The 17556-nt window shown below is 50.3% G+C and overlaps 1 protein-coding gene across 1 annotated transcript in view; it reads left to right on the forward strand.

Moving 5' to 3' along the window:
* Positions 1 to 3995: 3995 nt before the first annotated feature.
* EPHB3 (EPH receptor B3) overlaps positions 3996 to 17556 on the forward strand; it is a 97061-nt gene continuing 83500 nt past the window's right edge. The window contains exon 1 of the mRNA XM_084847626.1: positions 3996 to 4298. Within this exon, the coding sequence (XP_084703752.1) occupies positions 4232 to 4298 (67 nt within the window). The 5' untranslated portion in view covers positions 3996 to 4231. The remainder of the gene's footprint in view (positions 4299 to 17556) is intronic.

A 17556-nucleotide genomic window follows, 5' to 3' on the forward strand; every position in this document is an offset into this window, starting at 1 on the left:
GTTGTACATCGCCCAGAGTGGCTGGGTGACCGATTAATAAATTTAATAATAAATAAATAAATAAATAAATAAATAAAATATTGTATCTTAAACCCAGTACCAAAGCCTTCGGAGAGGCATTGCACCCTTTTAGAATGGGGGGGGGGATGCAAAAGCCAGGAAACCACCAAATGTTTCACAGTCAGGGGAAAGGGGTGGGGCCAGCCTGGAGGGCCGGATTGGGTCCCCAGGCAGGCCAGAATTGGCCCCCGGGTCTGAGCTTCAACAGCCCTGCATTGCCAGGAGACACTGGGCAGAGATTTGGATCCCCGGTAGCTGTGCACTTAAGGCAGGGTGGTGGGCAACTTCGGATGTTCTTGGACTCCAGATGCCATCATCCTCAGCCAGCATGGCCAGTGGTCAGGGATGATGGGGGTTGTTGGACTCCAAAAACATCTGCAGGGCCACCGGCTCCTCACCCCTGATTCAAGGCAACGTCTCCTTTGGACCTGAGTGACTACAAAGAGCCCCCATTCATTATGGGTTGTAAGGGTGAAAAGCTTCCAGGGCGCTGCTGCTGAGAACCCAGAACTTGGGTTCTGGCTCCTCCTTTCCTACAAATAAAAACAGCCCCGCTTTATCCACTGCTGTCTCGTCTCATCCCATCTCAAGGACAGGGTGATGTTGTGGCCGTGTGGAGGTACCTTCCATGCACTTCCTTATATTTGGACACAGGGGCATGATGCTTCTTCTTCTCTCCACTCGCTCCCCCAGCTTTGCATTCCTCCCACTGGCTTTCCCATCTGTTTCAATACCTCATTTGTCGCGCCAATCTCTCAGATACTCCTCTGGGGATCTGAGATGTGCAGAAATCCAGAGCTCTTCCTTGTGGTCTGACTTGGAATTTGGGTAGGTTGGGGTGTGCTTTGCAAGGCTCACCTTTAGTGACATGCACATTCCACTTAAGTGAGGTCAGAAGCACAACCCGTTCAGCTCTGGGGAAATCACGGTTTCGTGTGGAACGACTCCCCCACCCCACCCCCACGTTCAGGCTGCGCAAATGGAGACGTTTTGCCAAGCCTGCAGCCAGGGGTGGGCCAGGGGCGGTCTGCCCCCCCAAAAAATGTTCTCTTCCCCCCTACATTTTGTTTACAAACAAATAATTAAAAAACACTTTACAATTCTGTCTTTAAAAGGCCTGAAAACCAGATGAACCCCCTCCTTTTGTAGGTCTCCCCCCTCCCCAACTGTTAGGCTGGCTTTTAGCCTGGCCTGCATTTTGCTACTCAACTCCCTCTTCCTCAGTTCAGCAGATTCCTGGCACCAGAGGGAAAGGAGCCCCACATCTCAATCTAGTTCTTGTCAGCGTTCTAGTATTTTAAATGGCGGTTTATCCAACGACATGACAACAACTGAACTGATTGCACATTCTTCCCATTTGCCTGCCTCAAAGTTTAGCTTGTAAGCTCCTTGGGGCAGGGAGCTGTCCTCTGAAAAGAGCCCTGCACACTGATGATGCCATATAAATAAATGAGGAGGAGGAGGAGGAGGAGGTGGCAGCAGCGGGAATGGGCAAACTAAAAATGTAAGAAAGAAAGATAATGGTGATGATTCTCTGGCATGTTCCAGAAAGGGACCCATGGTAGTTTCTTGCCACATGGAAACAAATCCTGCTTCACTTTAAATGCTAATTGATTCACAATGGCATGATCGTGTGTGTGTGTGTGTGTGTGTGTGTAATTGTTATGTTTTTATTGTATTTTAATGCAGTGTTTTATTGTTTTAATCAGTTAATTGTTCTGCAAGCTGCCTTAAGCACCATTTTTTAGTAGAAAGGTGGGCTACAAAATTAATTAATTAATTAGACAAGAATCTACTTCATGGAAGGCTGAGATGTGGCGCATGGCGCAGGCCGCAGAAGCATGTGGACAGCTCAGCTGGAGGGCTAGCTGATGGGCCAAGCCATGGCAGGGTTACGGCCTGCGCCCCTCCCTCCCAGTGCTGCACGGGTTGGGTGCCTCCTCCTCTGCTGAAAAGACTCCCGCAGCCTGGTGCCCCTCAGATGTGTTGGTCTCCAACTCCTGCTATCCCCAGTCAGCATGGCTATTGGCCATGCTTGTTGGGGGATGGGAGTCGTGGTCCAAATATCTTGATGGCACCAGGTTGCCTACCCTAGTGCTAGGTGGACGGATACTCTGACCTGGTAACAGGCAGCTTCCTATGTTATGTGGGGATGGGCTGTGGGTCAGTGGTAGTGCCCCTGCTTTGCATGAAGACGGTCCCAGGTTGACCCCCAGCATCTCCAGGTAGGGCTGGGGCTGGGGGAGACACCCTGGAGAGACCCTGCTGCTCAGCAGAGTCACTACTGAGCTAGAAGGTCTGGCTCGGTATTAGGCTGCTTGCCCTTTCCCCCACAATGCTTCTGTATGGGGCATGCCGCACACCTGTTCAGCACACCGTCTGGGGCGGCGCATGTCAACTTACGCTGGCCCTTTGCTTGTCCCCCGGGCTGGCCCACACACTTGCAGCTTGCACTCAAGTGCTACGGTCTACGCAGGAGAAGGATTTACGTCAGGGAATGACTCCTCCCCTACAGCCCTTTCCAAAGGAGTGGGGGTGACTTCTTGCACTTGAAGCTGTGTGATGAAATGCAGACCTGGGAATGCCTCAGGTGCGGGAAAGCCGTCATTGCACACCGGCCCTACGGGCGGCGGAGGCTGGTGGCTCCGGGTTCCAGTCAGAACCAGTCAGAACTCTAAAGGCACCTCGGAGAGCTCCTTTGGAGCTCCGACTGGTTCTGACTGAAACCCGGAGCGGATTTCCTGCCCCATTGACATCGCAGCCACCAGCCGCCACTGCCTAGATTATCTCTGTGCGACTACATTTCCATTCAGGTCCTTTATTCCGGAACAGCTTCTTGCCCCTTCCCCAACCTGGCGCCCCTCATATGTGTGGGACCACAGTTCCCATCACCTCTCATGCAGCATGGCCATTGGCTGGTTGGGGATGATGGAGGTTGTAGTCCAACACTCCTGGGGCCGCCAGGTTGGGGAAGGCTACTCTAGCTGATTGGCATCCTTGATTCCCGCCCCCCGCCCATCCTCCCTACGAATGGGAGCGGGGGAGTCTTGTGCGGCCGCATCCCCATTAAGCCCATAATTCCACTCTCGGCCACAGGGTGGAGCGCGCTCCTCGCTGTGCCCCTACTTGGCCAATGGGGGTGGACGAGTGGAGAAAAAGGGCGGTGACGGCTGCCGTTGATTGGCGGGGCGACCCCGCCCCTTCCAATTCATCTTTCTCCGGAGGCCGGCCTCCTGGGCGTCGCCTCTCCGTCGAAGGCGGCAACCCGAAGAGCGCCCGCGGCCCAATCAGCGGCGCGCTTGGCGTTGCCAGGGGCGTGCCCGCGCCTGTCGCTTGCGCCGAGTGGGTGCGCGGTTGCCAGGGGCGCGTCCGGGAGCCTGACGGGCAGCCGCGCCACGCCCCCTGGGTCTGAGCCGCGGCGGCGGTGCTGGCGCCCCCAGAGCGAGAGCGTGAGCGGCGAGGAGAGGAGAGGCGAGGAGGGGCGCGGCGAGGAGAGCCGTCCCGAGCGAGCTGCGTCCCGGCCCGGGGTCGCGGGCAGCCGGCGTGCGCGCAGCCTCCCGGGTCTCTCGAGCCGGGGAGGACGCGCCGCGGGCGGAGCCCGGCCGCCGCCCGGCGAGGGCTCGGGACCCGCGACCGTCCCAGAGGCAGCCCCGCGGTCCGCGCCCGTGCCCAGGGCCGCCCAGAGCGCGCCGTCCGCAGGGGCGGGAGCCCTGCCCGGAGCGCCCGCAGGACAGACCGCGGCGCAGCCCAGGCCGGCATGCCCGGATAAGCCCCGGACCGTTGCACGCGCGGCCGGGGGACCCGCTGGGGCGAGCGGCCGGCGTGGCGTCGGAGAGGAGCGGGCGCTCCGAGGGCCGCCGGGCGGCGAAGACACGCGGCGCCGCCGGGCGCCGGGCGGCCGGAGGCGAGAGCGCCCGCGCGGACTCGGAGGCGCGGGGCTCGGCGCGCGCGACGGCCGGCGAGCGAGGCGCTCCCTCTCCGCGCGCAGCACGAGCCGCCTTGGGCGGGCAGAACGGCTCGGAACCGGCCGGGGGCCCCCGGGTCGGCCCCGGAGGCGTCTGACCTCGGGAGTGGAGCGCCGGGAGCGGGCCGGACCCGCCGCTCCCCGCCGCGATCCAAGCCCGCCCGCGCTCGGGGTTGGACAGCCGCCCCTCCGGGCGCCGGGCTCGCGATGGCCGTAGCCCTCCCGCTGGCGCTGCTGCTGCTGCTCGTGCCGGGCGGCGGCCGCGCGCTGGAAGGTGAGACCGGCCGACGGGGAGGCCGCGCCGAGCGGGCGCGGGGCGGGGCGGGGGGGCTCGGCGCCTCCCTGGGGAGTCCGGGGCGACCCGTCCCAGGGAAGCAAGCGGGCGGCATCTCCGCTGACGGCGCAGCCCTGGCGCCCTACCTGGGAGCGAGCCCCGTTTCACTCGGCGGGACCTTCTTCTGAGTAGACAAGCGTGGGGTCGGATCGTGAGCGCCGAGACGTTAATTGATCCTCCCGTTTCTTGTGGGGGGCAGGGCGAGAGCTGTAGATACGGTATCGGCACCCCACACTTTCCCCAGGACTGCCATCTCTTTTACCTCTCCCTTCCCATCGCTGTATCCTACTTTGGACTGAAAGGCCGCCTCCAGGGGCATTTGCTGTCCAGTGTCCATATACACGCCCAGGAACGCATAGCCATTGTCTTGGACAGGCGCCTGAAGAGAAGCCATTGTCCCTGCCTTTTGGGGATGGGCAGTGGCCGTTCTTCCCCCACCTCCCACTCCCAAGACCACCCCATGCTTAGGCATTTGTACCCTGGTCCTTTCCCCCAGCCCATTGGATCCCTGTTAGGATCTCTGACAGACCTCAGTGAAAATCTGTATGTCCTAAGCTTGGCCAGCCATCCAACCCATTTCCAGTTGACTTGGGTTTTCTTGGGTCTTCCAGCTTCGATCTCTCTTCCTACCCCTGTTCAAAGGGTGCCGTTAGGGAGGGCCCCTATCCTGAAATAATCTTGAGGTTCTGTTCTGTGACACAATGTTACGCAGTCAGCTCGAAAAGGGCGCGAGGGAAGGAAGCTCACAACCAGGGAAGGAAGCTCACAACCGGTGCACGTCTGTGTCTCTCATAGAGTATTGTTGCTTACCCATTGCATGGGTGGTGGAGGGCTGAACTGGTTAGGGCTTGGAGGTGATCGTGTTATAAGCAGTAGGTCCAACTGTCAGTGCTATCTCTTAAGTCGTTGGCTATCTGTATGTTAACCATGAGCAAGTTTAGAGCTCTCCGTAGTTTAAAATTCAAGTTGCATTTTTGTCAAATAGCTAGACTTCTCTGCGTGTTCCTGGCTGTAACAAGACATGGTTTCTTCAAACCAGAATGAGGGAGTTACAAAGCGCCCTGCCGCTTTGCCTGAATTAAATAGGTGAAGCAGCTGAACGGTCAGTCCTGTGTGCTGGACTTAGTAACAAAAATAGGACAAACTTGGAGTTCAGTCAGTGCTTGTTTTTAAATTATAGTTATTGCTCCTGTGAGGTGCATGGAAGCCTCAAAAATATACATGGTCGGAGAAAGCTCCTGACTTAATTCATATTGTTGATCGTCGTAGCATGGAGAAGTTGAACATTTTTCTGCCAGTGAAAGTTCAGATTCTGTGGAGGCAACCTGAAGATCGTCCGTGTGGTGGCTTTGCAGCCTGGTTCCATCCTGTTCCTATCTCAAGTCTGAAGGATATTTCTGTAAAGCACAGAGCAATTTAGTTTAGGCAGGAACGTTTGTGTTCCAAATGGAGCGCCTTTCTCCTAATACTTTCTTATCCCCACTGAAACAGCAGTAGCCTGACCGTCCTTCTCTCCTTGGTACAGCCAAGCTTCAGATTCTTTTCTCTTCTCCTTCATCTTGAAGGCCAGGAATGTTGGTGACGCTCTTGAAGTCTTGCTGAAATCCAGCAGGTTGATCCTTCACGAACCGGGAGGACATGCTTATAACTCTGTTGGATCATAGACCAAAGGGGGACGGTGGCTGAGATGGTGACGGTCTCACTCGGCCTCTTGCAGTGCTGATGGAAGCTTTTCACTCCAGCCACTTGCAGAATGCATGCCACTGGGTATTGTCATTGGGAGAGCTGCTGGGATTTGGATTTGGCTCAGAAAAGCTCTTGGCCGATCTTGTCCTTTGTGTGCTGAACCTTAAAGTCAGCGTCACACAGAAAAAAGGGAAGCCGAAAGCACCCCTTCAACATGTTCAAGGGGAGTGATACAGAAGCTGGCAGGTTTTAAGATGTTTTTGGAGAAGACATTTGGTGTATTGTCAGGCAACTGAAACTGAATTTTAAGGCTCAGCCTGTATTCTCCAATTGCCATACCCCCCCCACCCCCATCTAGAAGCCTGCAACATTAAAATAGGTTTCTGGGAATTTCCTGAAATAAATCAAGTGTGTCTCCCTGTTCACTGAAAACATCTTTAAATCTGCCAGCATCAGCATCATTTTCCTTGGGATACGTTCAAAACATGCTTTTGACTTCTCCTTTTTTCTTCCCTGTTTGATGCTGGCTTTAAGTTTTCTTTCCCAGATGCATTATTTTTCTGGGATAGAAAGGTGCTTTATTTATGGTGAAATGGAAGTGTGTGTATGTGTGAGAATAGGAAGGAGAATAGGGAGGGGGAAAGGAACCTTCTTTGCTCCTTCCAAGCTCTCTTACAACTTAAGAGTTTCCTAGAAAAGGAGCAACCTTTCCAAATTACCTTGGCTCTTGTAGAGAGTCACGTTGGAGCATTTTTCTGGAAACAACATGATCTCCACGCATCCCATCAATGGAGAGATGAGGCATCAGTGCTGACACCCCCTTTGTGGGCTATCTAGCCAGCAGTGCCTCCCCCTCAAATAGTTAAGGCCTGCAAGAGTGTTCCAATACAAGGGTCTTTACACTCATGCCTGGATTGCAGAGTGCTGGGGAGAAACAGTTTCTTACACATATGTAGCTACAGTCATCTAGGCCTGAGGTGGGGGCAGATCCTTGTTCTGGCCATGATTATAAAGTATATCTAACGCTCCTCATACCCAGAAAGGTTTACTGCCTCTGTGAATGGAACATAACACCCTACTAAAATTGGTGCTGGTTTTTTCCGCTCTAAGTTTGTGCCATCTCATCATTTTTTTTTTTTTGTTCTCCAACATTCCCTGTGACATGTTTTATGGGTATGGCATATCCCCTGTCCCATAGTTTATTCCTTCATTCTAAGCTTTCATTTTGGAAGGCCTACCTGTATTCTTTATTTGGCCCTGTTCTGCTGGACCCAATGGGGTGACGGCGGTAGCTGATCCATGAAGTTAGGACCCCGTTGGCCAAACTCTTTATTCCGCACGAACAGGCAGTGAAGTGCAGGTTGCAGAATATGGGAAGATTCCCTTAGAAATGGCAACACAGCAGACCTCTATAAAAGCTCTTGTTGGGTGGTGCCGATTTGGGGTCTGTGCATATACATCAGTGGTGCTGAGGGGATGATACTGAAGGTTGGCTTTCTAACCCACACTGCTTTGTTCAGCTTTTGTTCCAGCTGGGCTCCATGTAAACTGATTGATCATGTATATTGCATATGCTGTGACTTAACTCTGTGAATCAGGGTCTCTTGATCCCAGACCAGCAGGAGTATGTTGCTCTAGCGTTTTTTTCTTCTTTTGCAGTCTTTGGCTATTTTTTTTTTTTAAAGATACAGACGTTAAACAAGAAAAAAAAAAAAAAGCTATTCACAAAGCTGTTTCCTGACGCAGACTTGTAGCATTCGAGCAGTTACTGTAAATCTAGTGTATACATTACTTTTAATGCTAATAATAAATCCATAGCAGCAATAAATCTATGCGTGCACACTCTATATAAACCGCAGCTGCTAGTAACCCAGGATCCTGTCACTTCACTCGGCCCTGTCAAGTTTGGGTGCCAAAAATGTGTAACTCCCAGCTAGTTTTGTTACCTTCTTGCCTCGACCCGTGAGACTTAGGAGTTTGCGGTTAACTGTGTGTGTGTGTGTGTGTGCGCGCGCGCCTCTGTGTGCATGCGTGTTTTTAGACTTGTCTGGCTTTTTTTTTAATTGCAATGAGACTCTGTTGCATTGTGCTCCTTCCTCCCCCGCTTTCTTAGCCTGACCTATGAGGGTAGCATGGAGTGTCCAGTTTCTTTGCAAGGGCGTGGGGTGGGGGACGACAGTGAGGGGTTTCGGAGGGGGACCCACTTTCAGCGGCGACTCAGTGAGGGCATTGTATGTCTGGGAAGAAAATGGTTTCTTCCTCGAGCTTTCTGTCTAAGCGTGCTGGGTCTGTTTGAAGTTACAATGTGTTTTTCTTCTCTGGTTGAGCAGTGCCTCAGCCTGCTGGAGAAGGAATGCTCTGGCTCACGAGCAGCAGCAGCGGCTTTCTCTGGCAAAGGAGCCTGAACGCAACGAGAAGGCGAGCTTGGCTGGGGAGCCGAGGGCCCCTTAGGAATAGGTTTTTCTAGCTCGGCCAAAGAGCACAGGAGGGAAAGGAGCTCTCCATTTCAGTCTTTCCAAAAATGCAAGCTTTCTCTTTTTTCCCAGTTGTTGCTGGCTCCTTCGCCTCAGGCTGGGAACCCCAATCCTGTGTCCTGGGAAGCCAAGCTTTTGGTCTGAGAGAGGAAAAACAAGATGGTATTAATTTAAAGTGCATCAAATCACATTTTCTATAGCTCTTAGTGCTTCTGATGCAATTTCCAGGCAGTGGGGTGAGCCCCCTGTCCTTTTCCCCACTGGGCTGAGTGTGAGGGAAGGAATTAGTGTTGGTTTGGGAGCAAAGGCAACGGCTCCTTTGTGCTCAGGTGAGTGGACTTGTAGGCAGAGAGAGGCATGAATCTGGAGTGGAGGACAGACAAGATAAGAACCCCCGTCTCCCTGCCTGATCTCGGAGGGTTTCTCTACTCCTTTGTCTGGACTACCTTTCTGGGGCAGATTTCAAAGGCCATGCACTGTGCAAGAGGATTAGGGGCTGTGTTAACCTGCCTACTTTGCAGAGAGGGTTTCCTGTGCTCCCATGAGTGGATTAATAATCCTTTGCTAGAACACTTGGAGAGGGTGGATATTTGTTTGTTTATTTATTTATTGGATTTATTAGCTGCCCGTCTGGTGGCTAATAAATAAACCCTAAATAATAAACCCAGCCACTCCATTTCGGACGAACTGGAAGAACGGAGCCTGTTCCAAAAGCTCTGTGCTTCAAGGCACCTACGTAGCATCACTTAACACAGAGTAGTTATTTCTTAAGACGCTTTAACCGCTGTCCTGGTGGTTAAAAAGCACTTTAAAAGGTGGATTTCCTGTCACCTGTTCAGTGCATATTTGTGAACAAAGCGGGAATTCAAATCCAAGCTGCTGAATGTACACACGGAACCAGGTGGTGGCAGAAACTATTCCAGGTTAGTTTAATGTGGGGTGTGATGGTGTGTATGTGATGTGAAAGGGGTCACGTAGAAGAATAATTTTTATTCCCTTTCCAGTTTTGCTTGGGTTGAAAGAGGCACAGGAAGATAGAGTCTGGTTTGGATGACACCTTTTAGCTCTATAAAGGCTGCCTGATTTCTACAACATTTTGGTTTCTATACTAATAAACTCCCAAAATATAAACATGTTTTAACACGCTGCACATATTTATACACACATTTGATATGGTGTAATGTGCATACATATGGATATGCACATATGGCATGGTATTCTCTCATATATATGCTGTCAGGTATTTTCTTGATGGACGGAGATTTGCTTTCTTTTTAATTACAGTTCAGTGAACTGTCTCCTCTCTCAACAGGGATGCGAGGCCTGCTGTTTGTTGATGCTTTAGGATAAGGCTGAGAGAAATCTGGTCACAGAACTCTGGAAGCCCCGGCCGAGCTCATTAAATTTCCCGTTCCCTGCAAGATGGCTCATCCATATGGGGAAAGGAAGGCTGTTCCTTTGTGCCCAGAAAAGCAGTCAGCTAATTGGTGAAGAGGGCAAACTTGTAAGGCGTGTTGCATGTGCTTCTGAGGCTCCCCCCCCCCCATCCCAATGCTGTTCTCTGTACTTTCCTTACTCTCATCTTTTTTGGGTGCCTAACGAAGCTTCACCTTGGGTTACATGGGCAAACGCTGAGCTGCCTGAGGTGCTCAAACTCTCCAGCTAAATTGTCGTGCATTTTCTCCTTGCACATCTTATGATGGGGACCTCTTACTCCAAGCTGCCTCTGCGTTTCTGTTATGAACTTTAGTTGAAGCTGACATATCGTGTGAAATATTTGGGGAAACCAGTCAGTTGCATTTTTCTTTCCACGGGTTGGTTTGGTTGTTGCCATTGCTGGCAATGAGGTACTTGGGAGCTTTTAATTAAACGTCCCAAGGAATCTGAATCAGAGGCTCGGATGTTGGTGTGTGTTGTTGTTGTTGTTTTCCGCTCCCCCTTCTTCTGAACTGCAGCTTGGCCCATTGTGCTGACTCAAACTGGTTTGTCCAGATTAAGCGTCTCCTCCTTTTGGTGCCAAGCATGAGGGGAGGGGGAGGCAGGTGTTGGTCTGCGTGTGTGGGCAGCCAAATTCTTGTCTGTTGGGAGCATGGGGTAGAATGTTCCAGAACTAGCTCAGGGTGGCCCCTGGGTTGCTTTGTTTTCACCAGTTTGGGGTTTGCCCTGCTTTGCCAAATAGGCCAGTAGGTTAAACCACCCACTTTTCCACTTAAGGCTTTGAGCCAAGCTGTGCTTTGACCCTTTAAAGTGGCTGCTGGGAATTTGAGAAGGTTGCCAGCGCGTGCTGGATCCCCTTATGTGAGTTTGGATACCCAAACCATCTTCCATAGGAAGGCTGTCATCTTGAAAGGCAGCTAAGAAATACATTCAATAAATGAATGAAAACGCATGGCATGTGTCATAGGGCTTTATCCCATGTGACCAAACAGGGATTTTTGCTTTGCTTCGTTTGCTTTTTGTTTTTAAAATACAGTGGCCTTCCCTTATCTGTGCTTTTGTGTGTAACTAAGATGTCGCTATGAGGAGACACAGCTTTAATGGGAAAACAGGTTGTTGTGTTTCACAAAGGATGCATCTGGGGAACAAAAGATGGTGGAATGATTGGGCTTATTAGAGGTTATTGGTGGGTAGAGGAGTCGGGATGCACATGGATTTGCTGCTGTGTTTGTAATACTCGGTGCTTTGGTAAAATTAAACAAAAGCCAAATCTGTTCGCTATCTTGAAGGTCCGCCCTCCTGTGTCTTTTGCACGGTGGGTTAGGGCATGCTTTGCAGTGGAAGGGGCCCATTTAGCTGTGGTGAAGGGGTTCTGAAGTAGAAGCCCTCACAGACAGAAACAATGGGGGAAAGAAACATGATTATTTCTTGTTTCTCTACGCCCTTGCACCTCGGTGGTGGTCTGAGTGAGATTACGCGTCTTGATCAGGTCAAGGAGAACTGGTGGCTTCACTTGTAGTCCAGAAGGTATCTGGGTCTGTTCTTTTGCGGGCAGCAGTTGGCAAGGTGAAACATTAGTAGCGTATCTGTGTGTGTGTGTGTAAGCTGAAAGGATCCCTGTTGCATTTTGTATTGAGATTACATGAAGGGGCAAATGAAAATCTGCTGGACCAGACTGCAAGAGGCCTCATTGAACAATGTTTTTGGACTGAGACGCGCTCCATGGGAAAGACTTGCTGCTGCAACTTAATTATAGCTCTAGGGATCCTGTTTGGATACCCCTTGGCATCTAGCGTGTTTGCCTGCTCCCTTGCTAAGAGCTGCACGTCATGCATGCAATGGAGGAACTGGAAAAGGAGCATGGCCATGGCCCTCAGGGGTGCACTTGCATTTCCAATGCTTATATTCGGGGAGGGGAGGGGGAGAAAAGATGGGGGGTTGCAAGGAACTGAAAGTGAAATTCCATTCGGGGGAAATAGCGATCGAGGTTCTGAGGTATAGCATTTGGACGCTGTTTCCGTTGCCGAAAACACAGGTTAAGCCATATGTTTCCTGATGTGTCGTTGTGTAGGAGCCTTGTGTGAATGTGTTTGCGGTTCCCCTCTGCATGTTTCTCTGATCCCGCACGCTTCCAAACACCTGTTCCCCAGCCCCCACCTTGGAATGTGAAATGTCGGAAACGTGTAGGAGCGAAACCTGGTTTATAATCAACAACATGCGTTCACAACTGCAGTTCACTCTGTTCCGGACTGCAGTTGATGTGAAAGTTGCATGGATTTTCCCAAGGACTCAAAGGAATCTTTATGCTTCTGAGCAGCCCTCTCTTCCCCACCCCCACCCCCCTTCAAAGATGGCCGGAGAAGCCTGTCAGTCATGGTGGGGTCTTGTCATCCCAAAGCCTCCTCTTGCCTTGTGGTATGGGGAGGCGGTGGCGGCAGCTGCTTCGGCATTTGCTCTGGCGAGTTTTGTGAGTGAAATCCATGCTAGTTGGAGGGAGGGAGAGTCTTCCTTGCAAATCAGGCTCTTCTCTTGCTGTCTGTCTGCCTTTATCCAATTTGCCCCATCAAGAGCCGGAGAGAGAACCAGCACCAGGGATTCCTGGGCAGGAGGGAGCCGAGGTGTTGGCGGTGGTGGTGTCATTCTGTTCTGCACACACCAACAGTGTGGAATCTGAGGCCCCTTATTCTCCCCCCCCCCGTATTAATGAGAAAAGTGTGTAGGGTTTGACCAATTGCTAGGACCAGATTTATTCTAGTTCCCCAGAAATTAAACTGAAAATGAAGAGTGGGGAGGAGGAGAGAGAGAGACAGCCAGCCAGCCAGGCCTGACGCTCTTCTCTCCACCCTGTCTCTGTGCTTGTTTTAACTTCGGAAGAATCTGAGTTTGGACTGGGGGTGGGGAAGAGAAGGATATTTAGGTTTAAACAGTTCCAGATGGGTTTAGCGTTCGCACATTGGGAGGAAGTGAGCTGAGAGCCGTGTGGAGATTTGGGTAACTGCCCCAGGCGCAAGACGGGAGGGAAGACTTGGCAAAGGGTTTTTCAATCCATGTGCTTGCCAGCTAGTTGTTGACTCGCAGAGTCACTCTGTCTGTGGGGTGAGCCCTCCTGATAAAGTCTCCTGGCACAGTCTTCTCCTTCTCCACCCCCAGATGCCTACTTTCTTCCTCTGCCACCTTCTCCTTCCCTGGACAGCTTCCAGGAGAAGAACCTGCAAAAAGAACTGGAGAAGGAGGCCTCTCTCACCTGAGTTTGGAAGTTGCCGTGAGGCTGGCAAAGCTGAATGTGCCAAATATGTCTGGTGACCCTTGGATTCCTTCATTTTGGCTAGTTTGCATGAACACATCTGAATTCAGTTCAGGAAACTGCTCATGCCCCCTTTGGTGTTCATCCAGGCCCTGTTCAAAAGTTACATAGGAGGCATGGATGGATGCTGGCCACTGCAGTCAGCTGTGTGCATGAAGCGGCATCCACATAGTTCGGGCTGATCACACCATGGATACTCCTTGGCACCACATTTGTCCACTGCAAATTGTGGCTCAGATACTTGAGAGGAATTAGGAGGACAAGGCTCTATCCTTGAACTCTTTGTGTGAATATTATCAAAGTAAGGCCCTCCTCGTCTTTTTCCAAGGTGCCTGTTTGTTCATAGAAAAAAGGATTTCTCTCTTTAGAAAGCAAAACAAGGGAGAATGTCAGAATATGCTTGCGTGTGCGTCTGTACTCAGAGAGAGCGAGTGTGTGAATAAGAGACAGAGAGATCACTTCCACAGAAGATCATAAGAAGGCCCTTCTGGGTCAGAATCTTCTCCAGCATCCTACTTAACAGTGGCCAACTAGATGCCGGTGGGAAGCTCACAAGCAGAGTGTGGAGTCAGTAACCTTCCCCTGATCTTGCTCCCCAGCATTTGGAGCAGTCTTCCCCCATCTTCCACATGTGCTGTACTACAACTGCCATCATCCCCAGTGCACTGTCTGGGAGTGGTGGGAGTTGTAGTCTGACACATCTGATGGGCACCAGATTGGGGGAAGGCTAAATTTAGAAGTACACTGACTTTGGATGGGAAGATTCTATTTGAGTTCTCATGGTTGATAGCCTTTGATAGCCTTAATCATGAATGGGTCTAGTTCTCCTTTAAAAAAGAAAGAGAAAAAGCCAGCTAGGGTACTGGCTATGGCCATATCTTGTGGTAGTAAAATTGTAGACGTTTGTTTGTTTATTTATTTGTTTGTTTGTTTAAAATATGTATTATCCTGCTTGCTCGTATAGTTCAAAGCAGCATAATTCATATGTGTTTTTCATGCAGAATTTGCTTTGGTCCGTCCTGAATCTACTGGCCATCAATGTTGTTGGACGGCCCTTCATTTCTAGTCCTACAAGAGAGGCGTCTCTTGGTCCACTTCCCCCCACATCATAGATAATTTTATAAACCTTTTATGATGACTGCTTCATGGTCTCCCCATCCGTGACTGCCTCTGCACTTAAACAGGTCCTCTTAACATCGGTGATCTGGTCCCTTGATCATTATGGCTTCCCTTTTCTACACTTTTTCCTCTTGAATGATGTTATAAAACTGAACAGCCTTCTCCAACCTGGATCCCTCCAGATATTTTGTACTAGGAATGTATGTGTATTTTGTTTCTGTTCACAAATCGTGTCAACTTGTCCCATTCACAATCCCAAACTGAGCAGGAATTTTTTTTTATGGCTGAAATGGTTGCAAAGTCTTGAATTTGTGATCACGTTTGAAAAATGAATGTTTTGAGAAACCTGTGCACTTTGAAATGTGCATTTTTTTAAAAATACGCATTTTTGCTCTTTAGTCAATGGTGGGGAAGGGTGCACTTTTGAAAAATATACACAGACATGCACACTTTTCCCATTCGAATGAGCCAGAAAGCAGGTCAAAAATGTAAATGGCAAGAGCTGAAATGAGCTTCAAAGTGATTTTTGGAGAATTTAGGTGAGCTTGAAAATCATTAGTTCTTTCACCACTATTTTTGACTATAAGTCAGCCCAGCTATTATGGCCAGTGTTTGGGAATGGTGGGAGTTGTAGGCCAAAACATCTGGAGCAGCCTTCCCCAACTTCATGCCCTTTGGATGTGTTGAACTTCACCTCCCAACAGCACCAGCAAGCATGGCAGATGGTCAGGAATTCTGGGAGTTGTAGTCCAAAAAATCTCGAAGTCACCAAGTTGGGGGAGGGCTGACCTAGGGAGACTCAGATTGGGGAATACTGCTATAGAGGAAGGGCACAGAGAGGTTCTTGGCTCAGTAGGGATTAGAACTTGGGTGTTCCGCTTCCAGCACCATTTTTCAGGGCCTCTTTTCATTTTTCCGTAAGAAAATCCAATAGAGAGCCTATGACAGTGCAAGCCTATGCATGTTTACGCAGAAGTAAGTTGGAGATTATTCCCTAGTAAGTGTGCTTGGGATTGCAGCACAGGTCTGTCATACATGCATTTCCAGACACCTGTTCATCCCTTTCACACCTGTAAGGTGTACACTTCATCTTCAGTGCACATCAAAAAGAATTGTACGAACAGGCCGAAATGCAACCTTCTAAAGGTAGTTCTGTCCTGTAGAATTTCTGTGCCCCCTCCTCCCCTCACAGAGGCCCATAAGTTGGCTTATAGCAGCAAGAGAAAGAGAGAAATAAATTAGGAACAAAAACAACGGGAGCAATGCTAAATTTAACAGTGAAAATCTTTAATGAGGATAACCCGTTGGTACAAAACAGTCTACCAGCAAAAATTAAATTAGCTAAAAATAGATGTAAATGCTGCAGCCGGCTAACTTAAATGCCTTCCAATATTCTCTTTTGAAGCTTTGAGAAGAAGAGGCTAAGCATCTCTCTCTCTCTCCCCCTCACCCCTTTCTCTCTCTTCTTCAGAAGAAATTCCAGAGGTAGGGTACTACTGCAGAAAATGCCTTGTCTGTTGCCACCAGCCAAGTGTTGGGAGGCTGAAGCCGTTGGCGCAGGGCCCTCTCAACTTCTTCATCCCCATTCCCTCTCATGAAGGGTCTGGGGTTTTTCCTTACTGGCCACCTCTGTATACCTTGCTGCGCTCGTATCATTCAGTTGTTTAGCATAGGGAAGAAAGGTGCTTGTAGGATCCGAGGAGGGTGGTGGTTTTCAGCTACCCCAAGAGAAACAAATATAGACTAATGGATTCTCATCCAACCATGAAGCTTCTGTGCCCTCCTCCCCCAAACCATTGGCTGCACTGCTGAAGCATCATGGCATGTTTGCAGTTGTTTTGACTGCTCTGGGAGAAGCTGTTAGCAGTCCAATGTTGACCCATAGTGCCGTTTCTCTGACTGAAACAAAAGAGGTGGATTTGGTAGGGGAAAATCCTTGCGCAGGGCCCCGGAGGCAGAAGTGTGCTGCTGGCAAGAAGGCGGTGGGGCTGAGAGGGGAGGTTTTGGTTTGGCACGATGGGTCGGGGAGTCCAGCGGTAGCCAGGAAGGCCAAAGAAGTAAATTCCGCACACTGACTTGAATTAATGAGACAGGAGCTTGGCTGCAAGTTTCTGATAGTTGCTTGTTTTGTAGTGAAGTAGGATCAAAAAGTGGTTTTGGTGAAACTCAGAGCTTTTTGTACCTGCTCATGTTATTACTTCTGTGGCAGGACAGGAGAGGGGGATGGGGTAGATGGATGGATATTTCTAGCATGAGGATAACTGCAAATCACTCTCTTCCTCGGCTTGCCTACAGGAGCCTGGGAGGCCGCCGCTGCTTGGGAAGGAGGGGAAATGTAGTGTGCGAGAATGAGGGAACCGAAGAGAATATGCGGCTCCCCTCCTGCCTTCCCCGCAGAGCAGGGGGAAGTCTGTGATTGATGACTCGGAGGTGGTGGTGAGGTCAAGCAGGGGGAGCCACGGGTCAGTAGAAAGAGAACAGCAGGAGGGAGGATCGACTGGAACCTGACTCTGAAAGCATGCAAGCCAAGACGGCGAATGAGAATCGGGCTTAAAGTTTCCCTCAGCCGGTGGCTCAGGCCTACTTGTTGCTCACTCGGAACCTGTGGGAAATAATGAGCGGCCACGAGGCAGGTGTGGCTATTCTCGCCTCTAGAGTTTTTGCAGGAGGAGGGAAAATGTACAAATTTTTCCGTACAAATTTATCATCACAGATTCTGGTGCCTGTGTGTGTGGTTCCACACTAGGTTTGCCAGAACGCTGTTCATATTTAAGAAGCTACCGTGGCATGGGGGTGTCTTTTGTGCTTTTCTCTTTCATGGCCTTAAAAAAAAAAAACATCCTTGTTACTCTTGGCGGAATCCAAAATGGTGGCCGGAGCGCTTCTGTAGAAGAGCAGTTAATGGCGGCTGGAGAGTGCAATTTTATGAATGAGCCAGAATGGCTTGGCGCTGTGGAGATGGGAGTCAAAGATTTCAAGTTGATGCATGCTGGGGTTTTCGAAGCAGAAAGCCAAATGCGCAATATGTTGTTAATTTGTGGTTTCCAAGGTACCGATTGGGCCCTTCTAACAGACGCTGGTTTCCCAGGAACCTGCTGTGCTTGAAGCTTTCTGGATTCTTTTCCAGTGTTGTTAATACAGTGTTCTGCTAGAAGTTATTTTTTAAATAAAATTGAAG

This window comes from Heloderma suspectum, chromosome 3 (genome assembly GCF_057233095.1).
Source record: "Heloderma suspectum isolate Gila_16-S chromosome 3, 16-S_ref, whole genome shotgun sequence".
In the NCBI taxonomy this organism is placed as follows: Eukaryota; Metazoa; Chordata; class Lepidosauria; order Squamata; family Helodermatidae; genus Heloderma; species Heloderma suspectum.